This window comes from Canis aureus, chromosome 16, assembly GCF_053574225.1.
Source record: "Canis aureus isolate CA01 chromosome 16, VMU_Caureus_v.1.0, whole genome shotgun sequence".
Lineage (NCBI taxonomy): Eukaryota > Metazoa > Chordata > Mammalia > Carnivora > Canidae > Canis > Canis aureus.
The window spans coordinates 10,541,008-10,562,528 of record NC_135626.1 but is presented as its reverse complement, the minus strand read 5'-3'; the positions used below and the strand labels follow the sequence as shown (position 1 = coordinate 10,562,528).

Genomic DNA, 21,521 nt, shown 5'->3' with positions numbered 1-21,521 from the left:
AGGGTCCCCAGGTGTGGTCAGTGCTGATAGGAGAACCCGGCTGCAGGCAGCTATCTAGCCTGATGCCTTGAGAATGGAAGGGTGTTGGGACACCTGGGTGGGTCAGCGGTTGAGCGTCTGCCTTTGGCTCAGGTCGTGATCCTGGGGTCTTGGAATTAAGTCCTGCTTTGGGCTCCCCATAGGGAGCCTGCTTCTCCTTCTGCCTGTGTCTCTGCCTTTCTCTGTTTCTCATGAATAAAAAAGTTTTAAAAGTCTTTTTTAAAAAAGCGTAAAAGAAAAAAAAAAAAGCATAGAAGGGTGTCAGGCAGACTGTGTGCCCAGTCAGAAGGAATAGGGCATGCCAGGGCCGAGAACATCAGCAGATACAGCACACTGCAGGGCCTGGAGGCCGTTCTGACTCGAGAGTGACCCTCCATGGGTCCCCGGATGGTCCAGGAAATGCTCATCTCTTCTCAGGACCCTGCAGCCTGGCCACTTGGAGCCTGGGCATCATCAGACTCCAGCTGCCTGGCCCCCTTTACCACCACCACCATCCCCCCACCCCCCCAGGCCTGGGAGAGAGCAGATGATGCCCCAGTCCTGTCCCAGTGGAGCTGCAGAGCCCCAGGGCTGGGAGCTGGTTGGCTACTGGTGCCCACAGTGACTGGGCCTTGTTGCGAGTGGCTGTTAGAAGCACCTGCTGTGTGTGAGGCCTCACTGGGCACCCGCCCCATTGTCACGCCCCTCGCTCCCTCACCCGCGGTGCTGTGATGCTGCCCTACACATCACAGACGGACAGATGGGCTGCAGAGGGGGACATGTGGGGGGTGGCAGGGGAGGCTGCAGGGCAGTATAGGCGGGGCCCAGGTTGCACCTCTCAGCGTGGTCCAAGATTGAGCCAGCCCCTGTGTCTCTCTTGCCTCGCTCTCTTGTGTGATGGATAGATCTGGTGCTTTGGACACATTCCCAATGTGGCACACGGCCCTTGAGACCTGATTTATGGGCCGTTAGATAAATACCTGATCCCGTCAGGACCCACCCACCTCCCCTTTGCCTCGTATTGGATTTAAAAGTCCGGAACGTGCAGTAAAAACCCTCCTGCGGAGCTCTCTTATGCCTCCAAGACAACAGCCTGAAGCCGGGCCTCTGACATGTGCTTGCCTGGTGTGTGACTCTGCAGTGCATGTCCCAATGTGCAGGGGCCCAGTCCACAGCCTCCATCTCGGGAGGAGGGACCAGTGGCCCCAATGTGGTGCTGGTGCCAGCCCCGCAGGGAGCTCCATGGTCTCCCAGGCTGAGAAGCCTGTGGCTGGGTGCTGGGAACTGCCCCCGGGCTCCCCGGAACTGGTCCTGAAACAGCTCCTTTCCTGTGTTGTCTTGGACACAAGGAGGGCCCCCTGGCAGCAGCAGGAGAGTGGGGGCCAGGCGTGCATGCTGGTCTTGGCCTGGAGCACCTAGGATGTGAGGTGTTGGCTTTCAGGCTAGTGTGGGCCATATGATCCCTCAGTGAGACTTGTGGTTGCACCCCCGGTACAGGTGAGGAAGCGGGCATACACCCAGATGGTGTCGCCCAGTGCAGCATGGGAGGAAGCAGCTTGAGGTCAGTGCCTGGACCACCAACCACAAGAAGAGCTCGGGAGGGGCTTGCTCTGGCTCAGAGCTGATAGGGACCCCTCCTCGGTGCCGGCCAATGAGGGATGCTGCAGGCAGATAACATCTCTGTTGGGCAATGCAGGGGCCTGTGCACACAGGCACCACCCAGGACTCGCTCTGCAGCATTCTCGGAGGAGGTGGGGGCTGAGGCCCGGGTGGGAGATGGCAGCCATGTGCCAGACTGAGCCTGGGCCTGTCTGCTGAAGCGCTATGGCGGGGCTCAGGGGGCCTGCTGGCGCTCCTGGTCTGTTGGGGGGACCTGGCCCCACCTGGGTGATGCTGACCCAGGCTGGAGGGTCACCCCACTGCCCTCCTGTCTGCTTCCTTCTTTTCCCTCCAGGAAGGCCTCTCCCTGCTTCCTTCCTGCCTCCCTTTTCTTTCCAAGCTCTGTCTCCTGCGTGCATGCGTGTGTGTGTGTGTGTGTGTGTGCGCGGGCACACATGGGGGTGCATACAAAATCGCCCCACACAATCCGACTGTGGAGAAAGAAGCTGGCTGGGTTCCAGTGCTGCCCTGTCAACATCGGGCGAGTGACTCTGCCTCTCCGAGCCCTTTCCACGTGTGCACAATGGGGGCGTCGGTGGGCCTCTCCAGCAGGCCAGTGGGGAGAACAGGGCAGGTGGAGGCCCTGTGCCTGGGGGGCAGGGGGGTTGGAGAGTGGAGAGTGTGTGTGTGTTTGTGTGTGTTTGTGTGTGTGTGTGTGTGGTCACTGTCATGTAGGGCGCTTGGCCTCGAATGCCCCGAGGGACAGAGGGGTGTGTCCTCTGAGCCTGTCCATCTGACAGGACACCCCCTCTCTGGGTCCCAGGGGCTTTGGCCTGAAGAAAGGGTGCTGGGCCAGGGCCTTTTGGTGACTGTCAGTCCTGCTTGTCCTGAGGGCTGTGCCAGGGTCAGAGGGCGGGCCCAGCTGGCTGGCAGTGCCCAGAGCAGGGGATGCAGCAGTCTGGGGTGCTGCCTCTCAGAGATGCCCCTTCCCACCTCCTGGCTTCCTGCCCGGCCCCAGCAGCCCGGGGGGGGGCGGGGTGGCCCACTCTGGCCGAGGGGCTGGGGACCCCAGTCTCCCTGGGTGCACCTTCCCCGCCTATGGCTCCTGGTCTTCCTGGGGTCCCACAGCACTCAGGCCTGGGGGGATAATGAGGCCCTGTGTTGCAGATGCCTCCTGCCCGAGGCTTCCCGGCGCCAGCAGAACGTAAGTTGGACATGACTACCTCTGAGAGGTGATGGAGCTGGCGGGACATAAATCCCCAGGCTCCTGCCTGACTCCTCTGCTGTCTATAAATAAAACTATAATATTCATAATGATGCCGCTCAGAGCTTCAAAGTGCTTCACGAGGCATTGGCTAATTAACTCGTGCCGCCCCCACCGAGGAGGCAGGTGCTGGGGACCCCTGCCACTGCTGCTCTGGGCGCTGCCCTCCACGCTCGGGGCCGCCCCGTCCGCCCCAACCGTGCAGGGGGAGGAGATCCATGGCCCGCTGGCCACGGCCACGTGTGAGGAGTGTGGGAGCGGCAGGCACGGGGCGGGGGCAGCCCAGGGCCAGCGCTGTGGTTTCCCCCTCCAGGGCTGAGGAAGCGGGGCGAATGGCCTGGCGGGGGCGCGGCGGGGGCGCGGCGGGGCCCAGGAGTGCAGCCACGCCCCTCTGGGGCTCTGGACCTGTTTTCCCAGCTGCTGGAAGGAGGCAGCTGAGCTAAGCTCATGCCCCTCAGCTGTGTCCTGGCTCTGACAGCTCAGGAGTTGGCCCAGGACTACCTCCAGCCTTGGGGGCTCTGGGACACGGGCCTGCCTGCACTCTGGGTTCGGCACCCTGGCTGCCAGCCACGTTGGCTCTCCTGGCCTGTCACCCTGTGCCCTGTGGCCGGCGGGTGACAGAGGAGGTGGCCTGCTCCAGCCCTGCAGCCGCCACGTGTTGGGATCTGTGAGCCTGGCTGGAGAACGACTGGCTGTCTGCCGGCACGCCAGCTCCTGGCCACTGCCCGCCAGCTTGAGCTGCCCCCTGCAGACCCCACCTGCTGTCAGATTTTCTGGAAGAGCTAGGCTTGCAAAGACTCTGACTTGGGGCCTCCTGCCTGGCTCCTTGGCCAGCTGGTGTGATTTGAGGGTGTCAGCTGGCCCCTGTCCTTGACACTTGCTGTGTGGATGAGAAGTCCCCGGCTTGAGTCTGGGTCTTGGAGAGTGCAGCCTCTGGCAGGGCATTGGCTCTCAACAGCTACTAGTCCGTGTAGGAGGGACGTGGGGCCTGCCCTCAGGGGCCCCGTGGGCTGCTAGAGAGCTGTTCACATGGACTGTTAGGGAGCTGTGGGCCATGCTTTGGGAATCAGGCAGGCCTGAGGGACCCCTGGGCCTGGCACCATTGGGGAGCTCTCACACCCCTGAGCTGGAAGAGTGGGGGGAGCGAGGGCTTGTGGACCCCAGGGGAGGCTGCTCCCCAGGAGCTGTGGGCTTAGAAATGGCAGCCGAGGATGGAGGCAGGGCAGGGAGGGGGCCAGAGCCCTGGACACCCTCCTCCCACCCTTCCCTCCACGTTTGCCAAACCCAGCAGGGAGCCAGAGGGGAGAGGGGAGACAAGGCAGCCTGAGCTTAGGCCCTCAGAGCCAGGGCAGGGGCATGAGTCTGGGGGTTCAAGGAGGCGTCCTAGGACAGCCGGCATCTGTGAGAATGGGGACTGTGTGTCACCCTCTAGAGATGTCCTGGAGAGGAGGCCGAGCCCCATCCACGGGCCAGGGGGCCAGAGCACTCAGGAAGCCCCGAGAGAGGCTTCTGCTCTCCAGAAGACACTGCCCCAGGACATTGGACCGGGAAAGAGGGTGCTGAGCACAGCGTCCCACAAGGGGGCGAGGAGTGAGGGCAAGGTGCCAAGCTCTGTAGGAACAGGGTCTCCCATCTGGCTTTGGGGATGTCAGTCTGGGATGGGTCAGGAGTAGGGAGTGGGAGGTCATATGGCATAAGGAAGGCCTGGTGGAGGGAGAGAGGTGCCAGCATGTGGCCGGCAGCCCTGGGAGGGCCTCGAGGCCCGTTGGCTGAGCCCCTATCTCCAGGCGGCCGGAAGCTGGGCCATGGGCCAGAGGGCCGGCAGCTGTTGCATCAGCTGACCTGAGTTGGCTCCTATGTGAGAGCGTGTCCTGGGCAGGTTCAGCTCCCACAGACGTCACTCACTGTGTGTTGTCTTCACGCTCTGCCCTTGGCTCTGTGGGTCTCGGGCTGTGTACTGGGCCCTCTCCACCGTGCTGCTTGGGTGCAGTCAGGGAGTGGGGTGGTGAGGGTCCCGGGAGATGGTGCCAGCTGCTGCCAGATGGCCTGCACCCATTGGGCGGTCTGGGCGTCCTCTCCAGGTGAGGGTTCTGTGGGGCCCATGAGGTCTGTTGGGCGCTCGGCTCAGCAGATTGGCCTGCTGGGTGCAGTCTTGGAATAGAGGGCTGCTCGGACTGTCTCCCAAGGACCCTCTGCCACCAGCTCCCGCCCAGTTCTTGAAGTCCAGGGAGTGCACTCCCTGTATCACTTGGGGTGCTGTGAGGGACCCAGGCCTGCCACGTGGGGCGTTCCCCACTCAGGATGATATTCCACATCTTATGAGGAGCCCCCTGGACTCACTGTGGCCCAGGAGACAGGCCCAGCTCCAGCAGTCCCGGGGTCCTCCTCGGGGATCTCCGGCCCCTGGGCTCTGCAGCGAGAGGCCACTTCCACGCCCTTCCCCTCCGCTTGGACGGGCCTGTGGATGGAGATCTCCCTGCCACACTCTAGAGGTCACCTCACCAAGCTCCCACTCTGTCGGGATCTCCGGGGGACCCCAAGAAACTGAGGGCCTTGTCAGGTAGGGGCTGAGGAGCCGGCCCTGGGGGGTCTGCTAGAGGGGGATGTCCATACATCTCTAGCTGGGGAGAACAAGGCCATAGGAGGGTAGGCATGGGTGGGCTTGGGGGAGGCCTGCCCATCCTGGTGCTGCAGTAATGGCATCTGGGTACCCCCAATACCCCTGTTGGCTCATGCTGTGAGAGTGCCGTGTAGACGGCCCTTCCCAGGCCTGCACCAGGCTGCACAGTTGTGACTTCTCCCCTTTGTTGACTCATTTTCCCTGTGTGTGTGTGGGGGGGCAGGGTGCAGGGTGGTCAGCTCGGGGGGCTGCAGCAGCTCAGGAGCCATTTCGGGTGCTTGGGGAGTTCTGGTGGGGTTCATGGCCCAGCCCCTCAGCTTGAGCTGCCTGGCTCTGAAGTCTGAGGTGTGTAAACGCCCCGCCACGGGCCCTGACCTCCTCCCTCTGTCCACGTGGGTCCCCGTGGGGCAGTGTGCAAGTGAATGCCCCTCTCTCTGCCTCCCCCGTCGGCTTCTCTCCCTGGGCTCCCAGGGACTGGTCCCTCCCAACCTCCTGTGTGCTCAGCCCTCCACCCTGGTGCTGACCCCTCCCACTCCAGGCCAGCCCAGGCCGTCCTGGCTTGCACTCGGGGTGGGCCTCTAGCTCCTGGTCTCCCCAGGTCCCCCCTCTTCTTTCTACAGCTGGAGGGGACTTTCAGAGATGTGTTTCATCCTGTCCCTCTCTTGTGGCACATCAGACTCCTGTACCCCTTACAGTGGGTTTCCAGCCGGTGTGGTACCCACAGATCAGGAGTGTCTCTGCTCTAGCTCTGGGCCTTTGCACATGCTGCCTCCTCTGCCAGAACTGTCACCTTTGTCTTTTCTTGCCTCTTCCGGGAAGCCTTCCTGGTTTGCCACAGTCTGTAGTCCATCAAAGTCCTTCTGACTGCCTGTGGGGACCCCAGCTGAACTGTCCGCTCCATGAGGGCTGGGCCCTGGTGCCCTGGCCTGTGTACTTCTGGCCCTAGACAGGCCCTGATGTGGGCTTTAGTTGAATGGATTAATGAGGGGGCAGGTATGTGCTATGTCCTCAGAGCACAGGGCTGCTGGAGGCCGGACCTAGGCCGAGACAGGGTGGTGGTTCAGCCAGCTCTGAGCAGCACCGTCCCCAGCCGGCCTGGCAGGCACGCTGGCTCGGGGCTAGCACTGCTCGGCCCCTGATGGCAGAGGGGCTGCTGGGGGGAGGGGGAGCCGTGGGCTGACCACCGCCCCCTCCACGCCACAGCCGTGCAGGAGGAGCGGCAGCGGGGCAAGGACCGGAACGAGAATGAGGTGGAATCCACGAGCAGCGCCAACGAGGACATGCCAGTGGAGAAGATTCTGGAGGCGGAGCTGGCTGTGGAGCCCAAGACTGAGACGTATGTGGACGCGAACATGGGGCTGAACCCCAATTCGGTGAGTGTCACTCCTGTCCTCATGGCCTCCCCTGGGCGGCAGGGGCCCCAGGGCGTGTTGCTGGGCAGGAGGCCCCATCTGTCCTGGGCCATGCCGATACCCAGGACCTAGCTCGGGCTGTTCTGCTCTGTGTGGCCTCCGGCCATTGCTCAGCTGGGTTTTGAGGTCCTGTACCTGCCCCAGGGGTGCAGGCCGTGGGCTGGTTTCCCCTGTGCCCCCAGTGGGGTCAGGGCTGGGACCAGAGTCCTGGGGCCGGGGCCCTGAGGTCACAGTGGCCTGTCCCCTTCCACCCTCCGCCTGGCCCAGCATGGCCCCCATTGTGCTGGACACACTGCCCTGCTCATCTCCCTGAGACTCCAGGGCCTTTGACATGCAGCTTCCTCTGATTCCTCTTGAGGCTTCTGTCTGGTGTGAGGGGACACTTTTCCAGGGGGGCCTTCCTTCATGGCCCTGCGAAGGTGGGCCTGGCCCTGTGACATGGCACAGAACTTCGTTTCTGTCCCCTAGCATGTGGGGGTGCATAGTGGGGTGTGCAGCGCATTAACTCTCCGTCCCCGCCTGGCCGGGGGTGGCGTTTGCACTGTTGCTCACTGCCGGGACCCTGCAGCCCAGGCCAGGAGGGTCCTGTGTGCTCACGAGGCTCCAGCACTGAGAGGCCACCCTGCTTCCCTGTATTTCTGTGGGGGTATCTGGTGCCCAGGACCACAGCACCCCCTGACCTCCACCTGGAGCCCAGCCGAGGAGGAGGTGCATAAGGGGCCTGCCTGGTGTTCTGCTTGGGAACCCTTCTTGTGTCCACCCCTCTGTCCCAGTGGAGGGACCAGCTTCGAGGCTTTCACGATTGAACAGAAATCGAGAGGTGGACGAAGCAGAGCATTGCCAACTTATTCGTTTGTCCAGTAAGGACATTATTAGGACAAGTCAGCTGCCATCTGCTCCCTGCGGTGTGACCACACGGGGCTGGCTGAGAGGGGAGCACATGTCGTTTTGTGACTAGCACGTGTCTGACCCTGCTCCTGTCGCCCTGGGTGCCCCGTGGGGACGGCTCGCTGGGCCCCGTCTCTCAGATGGCGGTGTGGCTCACTCGGCATTGGGAGTGGTTGCTGGCACTGCTCAAGCCCTGGGGGAGCCTTGGGCCTCTGCCTGGGGGCCCTACTGTCACCTGTCACACAGGACGTGCTGATCTCTGTGTCCAGCTGCAGAGACTGGCCTGCCTAGGAGTGGCTCAGGGGCTGGAAAGGGGGCCAATGGCCAGGGGCCGGGGAGGCTGGTTCCCTGGGCTTCAGAGCCTGTGGCAGAGCGTTGAGGCTCCTTCCCACTTTCCTCCATATCCCCCTGCCTCCCCACTGCACGGCTTCCCTGGGCCCCTGTCCATCTGCCTGGGCCTGGGCTCCTGCCTCCCAGGGCTTCCCTGAGCCTCAGAAGAGCAGAGCCTGGCCAGGGTGGTGCCCACTAGAACCTGGCCCCAGCGTCTGGCATGCTAGCTGCTGGACATGTCACCCGCGTGAGCTGGGGACCCCATGCATGCCTTCCTCCGTGCCGCGGTCGCTTGCAAGAGTGAGAGTGAGCTCCCACAGGGGCGCTGGCGCATATGGTCCTAGGCTTCTGGTGGTACTTCGACAGAATCTGCTGCAGAGGACAGAAGAGGGAACACCCCACTGCCAAGGGCCAGCCCCGTGAGCAGAGGGCCTTAGGGGTGAGGGCCAGTTTGGGGGTGTTCTGGGTCTGGCACCCTGGGCTGGGGTCCCATGAGCCCCAGAAACCCTGGCTGACACCTGTCCCTGCAGCTTTGTGTCCGCCTCTGCACACCCAGCCCCTTCCCACCAGTGGCCTCTGCTAGTTTGTCACTGGGCTTCCCACTTGAGCCCTGGGTGGGCCCTTCCCACGGGCCCCAGGGTGTTTCGACGGCACCTCCCTTTAGGGCAGATGGTTTCTGCCATGGGAGCTCTTTGCAGGAACCTTCACTCCTGCAGGGATGCCTTGGCCACTGTGTGTGAGCGTCACGTTCCCCCTTGCTCAGGACCCAGAGGGGCCGCCGGCCAGGAGCTGGGGAGAGGGGTCCACCCTGCCCAGGCCACTGATGCTGCCAGGGTTTCCTCACTTGTGAAAATGTGACAATGAGGGTAGAATCCCCCCTGGCTAGAACTTTCTGGAAAAGCCTCTGATGCCCCCGTCTGTGTGTCATCTTGCTCTGGTAGGAAGAAGTGGCCCGGAGGGGCCCACACTGTCCACCACCTCGGAGTCCCACCCCAGCTCAGCACCCACGCCAGCACCTGTTTCCCCAGCTGTGCCACGGGGTCACTTGGCCCCATGCTGAGGGCTTCAAACCACACATTTATTTTATTTTTATTTTTATTTTTATTTTTATTTTTATTTTTATTTATTTTTATTTTTTATTTTTTCAAACCACACATTTAGTCTCTTCTGGTCGTAGAAGTCTGAAGTCCACAATCAGTGTTGTGGACTAGAGTTGTGGTGTCGGCAGGGCTGGTTCCTACTGGGGAGGACGCCCCCTTGCCCTTCCCATCCCTGGGGGTGCTGCGTCCTTGGCTCGGGCCTCCTCCAGCCTCAAGCCAGCGGCTTCTCTCCTGCTCACATGTTCCGTCTCTGACCCCGGCCTCCCTCCGACAGAGACCCTGTGATGACACCGGGCCCAGCTGTTGTCCAGAGTTCTCCCACCTAAACCCCTCACTTGATTGTGCCTGCAGAGGGAAGCCTATAGGGGCACATGTACAGGGGCACACGTGCAGGCTCGGGGGGTTAGGACATGGTCCCTGGGGCTGTCGTTCAGCCCAGGGCAGGTGCAGCACATGGTGGTGAGGCGGCCCGACCTAGGCTGTCTTCTGGGCTGGGCGCTCACTGCGTGCCTCTCCTCCAACTCAGCCCAACGACCCCGTCACCAACATCTGCCAGGCTGCGGACAAGCAGCTCTTCACTCTGGTCGAGTGGGCCAAGCGGATCCCGCATTTCTCTGAGCTGCCCCTGGACGACCAGGTCATCCTGCTCAGGGCAGGTAAGGGCTGGGAAGGTATGGGAGGGAGAGGGCAGGGCATTGAGGACCCACAGGTGGGCTGGGCCCTGGGACACTCCTTTCTCGGGCTGTGGGGGGGCTCCTGCCCTGGCCTTGACTGCCCCCCATAAGGAGGTATTTGGTTTCGGGTCTCTTAGTGCCCTTTGAGGGGTAAAGGGCTGTCTGGGGCCCTCTGGAGAGGGTGGGGGCAGCATGCCCAACAGGGACTGCCCTGGACGGCTTGTGTTCTGTCCTCGCCCCGCACCGAGGCCACAGCTCCTCCTCCCGGTGGGGGATGCAGTGCTGGCCAGGTGGGTCAGAGCCAGGGGTCCAGGTTGGCCCAGTTCCTGATACGTGACAGGCGTACCAAGTGGAGACCCGTTTTTGCTGAGACCAGGGTCCTCAGTGCACATCCTGGCAGTGGGGCAGGAGGGACAGGTGAGCCAGGTGTGCCGGTGCTGGGCCTCCAGTGGGGGCCGGCAGGAAGCACCCCCCACCGAGCCAGCCTCCTGCCCCACTGGGCCACCTGCACGAGCTGGGTGCTGCCAAGTGCACCACCGGCGGAAGGCTGCACGACACCAGCTGTATGCCAGGCCAGTGCTGGGCGCTGCGGGAGCATCCCAGGGCAGCCCATGTGTGCTTGGGGCAGTGGGAGAGGTAGCAGCCGGCCCAGAGGTAGGAGGAGGCTGGGCATGCCCGTGGGGGATGGATGGCAGGGAGACAGAGTGACTCCAGAGTGATCCGCAGTGGGGGGAAAATGCACTTGGGGCCAGCTCTGCCCCCGGCAGAACTCTTGTCCCCGGGCTGTCGGCCTTGGGGCCTGGAGAGCCTGTGGGCTTGGGTGACTATGGGCTTGGGGGCCTGTGGGCCTGGGGCCTGGGGACCTGGGGGGCCTGGGGGCCTAGAGGCCTGGAGGCTTAGGGGCCTGGGGGCGTAGGGGCCTGGGGGCCTGTGGACTTGGAGGGCTTGGAGGCCTGGGGGCCTGGGGGGGCCTGTGGGCTTGGGGGCCTGGGGGCCTGTGGGCTTGGGCGCCTATGGGCTTGGGGGTCTGGGGGGCCTGTGGGCCTAGGGGGCCTATGGGCTTGGGGTCCTGGGGGCTTAGGGGGCACCTAGATGCCTGGGGGCCTGTGGGCTTGGGTGCCTGGGGGCCTAGGGGACCTGGGGCAGGGCATGCCTTCTGGAAGAGCTTTCCCTCTAGCTGGGGCTAAATCCCCACACCCAGAGCTATCAGGGGAGGTGGTAGGGGCGGCAGAGGCCTGGGTCCTCGCCCTTACTCACCATGTGACAGGGTAACCCCTACCCTGCCCTGAGCCTGTAGGATTGTAGTCAGGATGATGTGTGACAGGCTGTGTGGGGCCATGAGTCACGGAGCCCGGGGAGTGTGGCTGTGTCAGTGCTGCACCTGTGGAAGCGGCTTGAGGCTTCCCCGTCCACAGGACTCATTGAGATCCCAGCACAGAAATAATTTCTATTTCAAGTTTTGCTTCCATACTTTCTCGTAACCCTTGACACCCACCCCAGTTGTCTGCACCGGGATCTCATGAAAATACTGTCCGGTTCGCCTGAGGCTTTAACACACCTTATGTCAGTTTAAGAATTTATTCTTTTGCGGTGCCCCCCGTAGCACATGGGAGTCTGAGAGTTTGCTGCTGAGACCAGGTTGGCAGCAGCTGCCCCGTGGTGTTCCACAGAGAGGCCCTCTGTCCTCCATGGCAAGAGTGTCCGGCACTTGTGGGAGGAGACTTCCTGGGCACATGGGCTTGGGAGCACCTGGGTTGAACAGAGCCAGAGGGGATGCTCCGTGCAGGACTTCTTGGGGAACTTGTTGCCCTAGTTGGCATGTGGCTCAGAATCTCGGGGTCCGCGGCACCTGCAGTGGGGTATTCTGTGCTGGTGCGGCCTATGGAGGGCGGAGTGGCCGACCCATCATGGGGGGGGACACAGCCACGTGACCGTGCACCCTCCCCTCCCCGCCCAGGCTGGAATGAGCTGCTCATCGCCTCCTTCTCCCACCGGTCCATCGCCGTGAAGGACGGGATCCTTCTGGCCACCGGACTGCACGTCCACCGGAACAGTGCCCACAGCGCGGGGGTGGGCGCCATCTTCGACAGGTGGGTGCCCCGGGCCAGGTTCGTGGAGGGTGTGGATGTGGACATGGAAATTGGCATACAAGGACACAAGTTCAAGCCTTTGCACGTCCATCCACCGGAGACTTGACGACCCCAGCGTAATGTGAGGGTTCATTTCCTCCCGGCTCCTTTCTTTAACATCCTGTATCCCGTACGTGGAAAGAGGCGCCGTGCTCCTTGGGCGGAGGTTATACAGCAGGTGCAGTCCAGCAGTGGCCCTGGGTCTTTGGAGCCGCAAGCCCTCGGCTGCATGTGTGCCACTGCTCCTCCTCCCCGACCACAGGTGGGCGCGTGCCTCCCTGCACCCCTGCGTCCCCTGGCTCCCCAGCAGAGGGGCAGCACTGGGCAAGGGGGCGGCCGCATGTCTCCATTCTAGCTGCTCCCCAGCCACTCAGCCCGCTGGAGGAGGAAGGGCCGGGAGGGACACACTGTGGGCCATGGGGGCAGGAAGGTGGTGGCAGGGCTCCCAGGGAACCCCCGAGCGGAAGAGCCTGGGGTCAAGGGTGCACAGACCCTCCCGGGAATCACCCACAGGAAAGTGAATGCAGGAACTGTGCTGCCCTGCGGGCAGTTCTGGTAGAACGGAGAAGGAAGCCCTGGAGCCCACTGGGATGTGCCAAGTGCAAGTAGGGGTTGTGGCCACATACACTGGCAAGCACTGGTTTTGCAGGGGATAGGTGGTGTGTCTTTGTGCAGTACTTCTCAGGGCCTTGAGAGAGGAGCCACCAAAGGCTGCTGGGAGTATGGCACTTCAGTGCCCCCAGAAGCCCCTTGTAGAGAGTGCAGTGCTGGGATGATACTTTGGTTTAGAAACGCAGCCCCGCCACACTCCCAGCTGCTAGGGCAGTAACAGGGACAGAGGCTTGGGCTTCTACCCAAGGAGCAGCGGCACAGGGAACCAGCTACTTGCCATTCAAGTGTGTGGAACTTGTGACCCCTGCCTCAGGGCATCCCCTGGCCACAGAGTGGTGGACATCCGAGCGCCCGTCCCCTCCCACCCTGTCTTCGGTCTCCAGGGGACCGTGTCCCTCTCCAGCCTGCAGACCCTCGGGGACTCTGGCTCCTTGGGGTGACCGTCCAGGCCCTCCCCAGGCCACTGTCCTCTGTTTCCCTGTGGTCCAGCCTCACTGACCACTTAGCACTTCCTGGGCACAGCCATCGAGTTTGGGGAACCAGAGACTGGGCTGATGGGGTCGGGGAGCTCAGGCTGGGGATTTGGGACCCCATGGGGCGGGCCAGTCAGGCTTGGGTCAGAGTCCCGCCCTCTGACAGAGCGGGAGGGGAGCCCCAGTCCTGGGCTGGGCAGCATCCCGGGGGGTGGGGCCTGTCCTCCAGCTGCTCCGTGGTCCCCATCCAGCCTCCCGAGCCCGTCCTGGGGGTCTTTCTGGGGCGGGGGTGCCCTGGTGAGGGGCATGGTCTGACTCAGGCCGTGGTGTTTGCCTGCTTCCTCTGCAGGGTGCTGACAGAGCTCGTGTCCAAGATGCGGGACATGCAGATGGACAAGTCGGAGCTGGGCTGCCTGCGTGCCATTGTCCTCTTCAACCCGGGTACAGCTTTCCTGGCATGGCCTGCCGTCCGGCCTCGGGCCCGAGAGCCCACTCGTGCTGCAGACTAGCCATGCCGCCTTCTTCTTGTGGCTCCCAGGAGTGGGACGCATGGCAGCCACTGCATGCAGCGGGGGGTGGGGGGCGGGGGGGTGGATCGAGAGCCGTGCTTGTTTCATGCTTTGGCTGGGCCTCGGGCCGAGCCTTCTGGGCACTGTGTCCTAAGTGTGGCACTGCTTGGTGCTAGAATCCTGGGCTCCAGAGGAGGCAGCGTCTTCATGAACTTGTGGTGGCCAAGCCCTGGAGACCAGACGGTTGGCCGGGAGTGGGCAGGGGTGCGGAGGGCCAGTATCTTTTGAGGCTGCCGCAGGCTTCCGGGGAGCAGTGGGGGAGCGGGCCAGCCCGTGGGGTAGACGGGATGGCGCCAAGGGTCCTGACCTCCGGCCCTCCCTTAGCTCCATCACAGAGGGATCTGGCTACTGTAGGGATGAGCCCATTCCGGGGGCACTGTGTCCTTCAGATTGTGCCCCTCGCCGTGATCCTGCCAGCATGGGAGGTGGGGCCACACATCCTGGCCCTGCCTGGGGGAGGCCCCTGGTGGAGTTGTGTGTGGCTTCACTGCTGGCTCTGGGTCACTGTCTGAGGCATGGGTGTAGGGCTGCTGGAGGGCATGGCTAGGGCCAAGACCCCCCGGTCTGGGGATGCTGAGCTGTGGAGGAGCCTGGCACAGTCTCAAGGTGCCCAGGCCACCTGTGGCATTTGTGTTGGACCCCAGTGCGCCCGCTGGGATGTCAGGCTGCCAGGCAGTGCTGGCAGGAGCCCCCCACCCTGCCGCCCCTGTCTGCGGCTCAAAGGTGACCTGACAGCAGGCCCGTCCCACAGCAGAGCCACTGTGGGGCTCGGCGGCATCAGACAGCAGCAGTGAGTGGGTGTGGGCTCCAGCCTATGCCCCCCTGTGCCTTCAGGGTGGACCACACTTGGCTGGGGCAGACCAAGGGCCTTGTGAGTCTAGCTTGACAATAAGTGGTGGCTGGTATGCAGAGAGATGGGCTTGTCTCTGTTGGTCCGTTGGGTCTCAGGAAACCCTGGGAGATGAGGAAGCAGAGGAGACTCCACAAAGCTTTGCCTGGCATGGGGGACTCCACCCCATTCAGGAAGCCCTGTAACGCCGCCCTGGTTGAGCCCTGGAGCGTCTCTTGCTCCTTAGATCCCACCCTGGGCCCTGCCAGCTTTGGTGGCTGGGCTCCCAGGCATCTCTGTCCAGGGTCAGAGCCCCCTCCAGGCTGGGCTCAGGCTTCAGCCTGGTTGCCATGGTAACCAGGGAGTGTGAGGGCAGCTGGATGCACTTGACCCCAGATAGGGAAGCTGAGTGTTAGGAAGTCCAGGGATAGGCCGCAGGTCACATGGCCAGCAAGTAGCAAGCCAAACCTCAAGCCCAGGGCGACCTCGGGGGCTGAGCCTGCCCAGCAGCTGCTGGTCCTGGCCCAGTGGGGAGAAGGGGGAGCTAGCCCAAGCACCTGGGTGTTCCGTGCAGCTCTCTGACCTGCAGCCCCTACCCCCTGCAGACTCCAAGGGGCTCTCGAACCCGGCAGAGGTGGAGGCACTGCGGGAGAAGGTCTACGCGTCCCTGGAGGCGTATTGCAAACATAAGTACCCCGAGCAGCCAGGAAGGTGAGCCCCCCACCCAGCCCCCTCCCTCGGAGGCCTCAGGGTCTCTGTTACCACCCCTGCCCCAGCAAGCCTGCCCCCAGCCCTTCTGACACCTTCCTTGGGCAGGGTGGAGGCGCTCGCTCCTGCTCTCCTGCAGCCGGGTTCTGTCCTCACAGAGTAGGGAACGAAGCCAGGGCTTCCCTCCACTCCTCCAGGGAGCCCCCAGAGGCAGGGCCTTGGTGTGCTTACCCCCAGCAGGGACGGACACCAGCACACAGTGGGTGCTTTGTAAACGTATGCGGAGCTTGCCTCCCACCTGCCTGGGTTCCAGAAGGGCCGGGTCTCATCTCTGGTGCCCGGTGCCAGGTGCACGGTAGGCGAGAAGGGGATCTGTTCTTGTCCTGATTCTAGCTCCTCCCTCCAAAAGGGCCTCTCCTGGGAGGGCACGTGCCCCCCACCCTGGGTGCCAGCACCACCTCCCCGCCAGCGCACGCGCAGCTGCACACACGGTGGCTGCCCTGCTCCCTCTCAGCCCTCATCTGGTTTGGTTTAAAGTGAAACTTGCCGGGGAGGCCGGAGGGCTGGCCCGGTTGTTTTTCCTGGCTCCTGGCCACAGCCCTTCTCGCCAGCTCAGCAGAAAACAGCTTTCTCTGGCCCCCGTCCAGCCTCTACGCTGTGTTTTTGCCTTTAAAACGTGGGTTGTGGGGCAGCAACCACAGCGCTTCTCCCTTGAAACACAGACGTTGTGAATAATTAATGAGGCCCCACAGCCCCTTGAGGGTCCACACCATTGTGAAGGGCGGCTCTGGACAGCCCCTCGGGGATGGGCACTGTTCTTGAGGGCAGAGCAGCCCAGCCTGGCATTCGTCCTCCCCGAGCCCCGGCACCTCCCCTGCCCACCCCATCCAGTCTCCTCCCTGGGGGGCTGGGCAGGGCCTGGGGCTCCTGCCTCTGGCTGAGCTCCAGTAGAGCTATTTCTGGGGAAGGGGTGGGCACTGGCCCTGGGCTTGTGCCCGCACAGACCTGCTTCACCATGGTCTCCCCACAGCAGCCAGAGGCATTGCTGGTTCTCAGATCCGTCTTCTGAGTGATCTCCCCCGAAGGTCTGCTGTGGCTCCCTTTGCCCGCAGGGAAAGCCCACATGCTCTAACTTGCCCACAAAGCCCTACTGAGCCTGCACCAGCCTGACCAGCGTCTTGCCCCTGGTCCCTCGGGGTCTTCGTGTCCACCCTGTGTGCTCCTGCCCCCAGGCCCTGGCCTGCTGTCCCTGCAGTCGGAGAGCCCGGCCTCCCTCTCAGGTTTCTTACAGGCCGGGCTCTGCTGCTCTGGCTTCAGGCCTGGGTCCTGCCCCTGGGGGCTGCCGGGCACCAGGTGGAGGAAAGGACACCCCGGGCTCACCGTCAGCCGGCCCTCCCACAGGTTTGCCAAGCTGCTGCTCCGCCTGCCGGCCCTGCGCTCTATTGGCCTCAAGTGCCTGGAACATCTCTTCTTCTTCAAACTCATCGGAGACACGCCCATCGACACCTTCCTCATGGAGATGCTGGAAGCCCCCCACCAGATGACTTAGGCCCCAGCCCGTCCTTCGCACCCACCCACCCACCCACCCGGCGGCCATTCTGCCCGGCCGAGCCCGCCCTTGCCCCTTCTCCGCCTGGCCTGTTAGGACGTGGGGGCACCGCCTGCTAAGCCTGAGTGTGTGGCCACCTCGCTGTTTTCAGAGCTACTCGTCCACAGAGCTGGCCGTGGCTTTCCCGGGGCGACAGCCGAGCGGCAGGAACTGGCGTGAACCCCGGCCAGGCCCGGCAGGCCCCCCCTGGGTGGCGGGGGCAGCTCCCCCCGGGCCTCGCTGGTGTTTGGAACATGCCACGCTCCCCTCCTGTGTTTGGAGTGACCTCCGTCGCCTCTTGTCGGGCACCCCCCGGCTGGCATGCCCCGCCCAGCCTTGGGAGTGGGGCGCAGAAGACCCTCGACCCCCAGAAAGATGAGGGGGGTTCTGGGGTGAGCAGGCTTCCCTTCCCTCACAGTGATGGGCGAGCAGCCCCTTTTCCAAAGATGACTTGCAGTGTGGCCCCTGAGCTGACCAGGCCAGGAGCTGACCTCTGTGTAGGGTTCCGGGGCCCCCTCGAGGCTGCGGGGATGGGAGTCATGCACCTCCCCACCTCGCTTTTCTCTTCGCATTACTGTGGCTTCAGCTTCTCCCTCTGCACAGCCCTGCGCAGGCTGGGGTAACCAGACCCCATGAGCGGCCCACCCTCAGTTCCGTCTGCTATTCTAGTCTGTGTGGAGGGCAGGCTACCCCCCGTCTCTGCAGGGCTAGCCCACTGCCCAGCCTTCCTGGAAGTCCTGGGCCATGCTGACCTGTCGTGGGCAGAGGCTGAGTCTGGGAGGCCCACAGGGATAGGAGGGCGGGGATGCTTTCCCCAGAGGGTCTTCAGGCAGCTGTGCACATTTGGAGGGAGCCAGGAGGCCCATGGGGGGCGTGCAGGGCCCAAAGGACTTGTAGACACATAGGCCCAGCAGGAAGGGGCGAGTGGGGCTGCTTCCTGGAGCTGTTGGCAGGGAGGCCCCCTTCGCTGACTGCCTGTTGTGTGTAGGAGACTCTTGGAATCGGGGACTGTTGTGGCCAGCGTCCTCGGGCCTGCAGCTAGATGGCCCTCGGGGACAGCCAGCCCGGCTGTTGTCTCGTCTGGGTGACAGCCGCATGCGGGCCTCCTTCAAACGCCTGCTCCGGTTGACGGCTCCCCAGTCCAGCGCTGCACCTGCTTCTGTAGCATTTCCACCAACCCGGGCGGGGCGCTGCGTTCTGGGGCAGGGTGCTCTGAACTCTGGGCGCGCAGGGGCTCTCTCAGGTTGAACTGGCTTCTTTTGCACTGTAATGTCCTCCTTTTGGTCTGAGTCCTTTCCAATCTTATGCCTCATACTCCACAAACCCAGCGTTTGTCCTTGGAGGGAGGGGGTTGCTGAGCAGGGATGGTGGGGTGGGGGTGATGCGGGCAGCTCCTGTCTTCGCGGCCCCTGAGGGGATGCTCTGTAGCCCTGGCTTCCCTCCTGCTGCCCCCACGAGCAGCCCTGGGAGGGGGGTGCCTTCCCCAGAGCCTGGTTCCCCAGCTGGTGCAAGGGTGCCCCAGGGGCAAGGCCAGGACAGGCCTCCAGGCCTCCGGCGGGAAGAAGGTGTCCCCTCTGCCTTCCAGAATCCCCAGCCAAGCTGAAGGTGAGGCACCGGGCGGAGGCTCTAAAGGACTGCACAAAATCCTCCTTCCTCTGCCGCCCGCCTGCTCGAAACATGGGGAGGTGTCCCCTGCCCTGGGGGTGGTATAGGCCGGGCGTGGAGGGTCTGCCCAGCTCTCAGCCTCTCCCGAAAGTCTCAGCAGCCTCTGGGGGCTTAGGTGTGACAGGTGGTGATGCAGGCAGTCTTGGGAACTTCGTCTTGGGTTCCCCCCATTGTGGGCACCATAGACTGCCCCCCACCAACACCCCTGGTGCCTTCTGCAGCCAGACGCACCCCATCATCCATGCCCCGCCCCCTCCTCCCCAGGGGCGTTGGGAAGGTGGGGACCTGCAGTGGAGAAAGCCCGGGACTGGGTCTGTGGGAGGGTTGGCTTCTGCTGGGGAACTCAGCTGTGACGGGCTCCGGGGGCCCCGGGGGCCCCGGCTGCTTGTCCATAAAGCCCTGAGGCCCCCAGACCACAGCTTCGAGAGCCAGAAGTCCCAGCCCGGCCGGCCCGCGGGCACAGCACCGTGGGTGCGTGGGGCTGTCCTGCGTTTTCATCCCTCAGCTGTCCTTGTCACGCATTCAGTGCTGTTGGAGGAGGTGGCTGAGTGGGGAGATGCACATGGCTCAGTAGAGAGGTAGGAGGTTTATTTAACCAGACCGATAGTAGTGTTACCAATGTGGTTCAATTAAGGTGATTTTTGTAATTATTTTTATTATTATTATTATTTTGGTGGGACAATCTTTAATTTTCTAAAGATAGCACTAACATCAGCTTGTTAGCCACCTCTTGCCCATCCCCGCCGCAGCCCGGCCAGGTGCTGCCTGGGCCCCGGGCATCCGTGCCTCCGGCGCGTGTGTGACCTGGGGCCGGGGCTCCGCAGCCGGGGAGCGAAGATGACCACGCCGTGTCCGCATGGAGCCAGCTAAGCCCATCGGGCACCTTGGATGGACACCAGCCTGCCCTCAGCCCCGGGAAGCATGTGGCCTCAGGCGGAGATGGCCTCGTGCACCCCGGCTTGCCATGTCTCCATGCCCCTAAAGGATTCAGGCCTGCGGCCAGTGCGGACACCACGCTGGAGCCCCTGGTCTGCGGGGGCCACCAGCAGGGCCCGGCCAGCGCGTGGCCACTGGGTAATCGGCTGACGTTGTCCCCATCATGGAATTCGGGCGCATGGCCCGCTCCCCGTCCATGTAGGTGTGCGGCCTGCCATGTCTGTGCTGTCGGAGAAACTGCGTGGGGCTGCACACCGTCGACGCACAGCACATGCAGAGCAGTTACCAACGTTGTGTCTTTATTTGTAATTAAGACTTTCCCCCATTTTCCTATCCATTTGCTTCGTGTAAGCAAGTACATAAGGACCCTCCTTTGGTGAAATCCGGGTTCGAGTGAATATCTCAAGGCAAGGAGTGCATCTATTTTAAGATGCTTTGGAGCAAGCAGCTTTATCAGTCCCCCATCCTTAGCAATGCCTTAGCTGGGACGCGCAGCGAACACTTGAGAGGGTGGCGAGTACAGAGAGTAGAGATAAAATGTCTAAAGCATCGGGAAAGGTAAAAAAAAAATCTATTTTTGTACAAATGTAATTTTATCCCTCATGTATACTTGGATGATGGGGGGGTGGGACTTGTTTTGTTTCTGCTTCTAGAGATGGAGGAGAGTTTTCTCAGTGAAGGTGCGGATGCCCCGCTGCGCTGCGCAGACGTCTCCCCTCGGGCAGGTGGGCCCCCGGCGGCCAGGGGTCTCCTCCTCTTCCGAGAGATTCTTAAAGCCTTGCTCTGTTCTGCCCCTGTCGCCAGCCGGCCTCCCCGAGACTGTTTGACTGTGAACTTACTTCCCTGCGTGATTGTTGTCTGAACGCCGCCGCCGTGGGTGCCGGGCACAGACGAACAATGGTGTCAGAACGTGGAAAGGAAAACACAGAAAAACGTGAGAGGAGAAACAAAATATGAGCGTTTAAGAATACATCGTTGTGCTATTCTCATTTGTTCTGCTGGGGGCTTTCCTGTCTGGGTCTGGAAGTTGGCCACGCACGGGGCTGGCACGCTTCCCCGGGCCGGTGAGGGTGCGCAGGGCGCCTCGGCTGCTGCCTGACTTGCGGGGGGCCAGTCCCAGGCAGCGAGGTCCCAGCTTTGGGGCATCGGGCCCCCCACAGCTGTGCTCCTTCCTTGGCCCGCTCCCCTCCACTCTGGGCCCCAGGGCAGGTCTGGAGGTTCCATGAGGGCCCCTCCACATCCTTGGGCACTGGGCGTGCAGCCACCTGCCTGCCCCAGGAGGCCCAAGCCCTGATGGACACGCGGTTCACACACGGGGCCACCAAATGAGTGAGGCCTTCCAGCTGCCCTGTTCATAAGGACGGGATGACACTCACCTGCTCCATCCTATGTGATATGTGCTTATCATCGCTGCGCAGTCTGGGGGCTGGGCCACGGCTTGGTAACAGTGCTGTACCCTCCAGCAGGCACCTTCCTGGAGCTGGGAGCCTTGAGGGCTGGGGTCCTGCCCCAGGGACACCAGACAGATCTGACCGAGGGCAGAGGCAAGCGCCCAGCCAGGTGGGGTGAACCTCACAGCAGGAGGCTGGTGGCTCCCCTCACGTGCCCCTCCCCAGGGTGTGCTCACACACACACACTCATGCACGTGAACACGACAGGTACACAGACACACTCCTGCACACAACAGGCCTGCCCCCGTGCAGCACTTGCCCACAACATACATGTACGTGTAACACGCATGTGTGCACTGGGGTGCCAGGACCTCACGGGGCCTCGGGAAGTCAAGTTGGCACACCCCCCCACACACTGCCCCTCATGGCATGGGCCGAGGAGGAGGCTGCACGCTGACAACTGAGTCCCTCCCGGGGCCCTGGACCGTGGCTGGATGGAGACACCAGGAATGGAAGGACAAGTGACACGGTTCACTGTCAGCTTTGGGCCCCGTCAGACCTGCCACTGGTTGTGCTCATGGGGTCATGCCCTTCCTGGGTCAAGGCCTTGTTCTTGCCCACCAGGTGCCCGGGCACCCTGAGACAGGGTGGGCATGGGGGCCCCCATACCCCCGCAGGAAGCCCCCCTGGCCCCCTCCCAGCCAGGCCCACTCTGC

At 63.0% G+C, this 21,521-nt stretch overlaps 1 protein-coding gene across 3 annotated transcripts in view; it reads left to right on the top strand.

Moving 5' to 3' along the window:
- Positions 1-20,384, top strand: part of RXRA (retinoid X receptor alpha) — a 93,705-nt gene extending 73,321 nt beyond the window's left edge. For all 3 annotated transcript variants that reach the window (XM_077851275.1, XM_077851274.1, XM_077851273.1), the window contains exons 5-10: positions 6,705-6,874; positions 9,758-9,887; positions 11,863-11,995; positions 13,469-13,560; positions 15,123-15,228; positions 16,627-20,384. In XM_077851275.1, the coding sequence (XP_077707401.1) occupies positions 6,705-6,874; positions 9,758-9,887; positions 11,863-11,995; positions 13,469-13,560; positions 15,123-15,228; positions 16,627-16,774 (779 nt within the window). In that variant the 3' untranslated portion in view covers positions 16,775-20,384. The remainder of the gene's footprint in view (positions 1-6,704; positions 6,875-9,757; positions 9,888-11,862; positions 11,996-13,468; positions 13,561-15,122; positions 15,229-16,626) is intronic.
- The last annotated feature ends 1,137 nt before the right edge of the window (positions 20,385-21,521 follow it).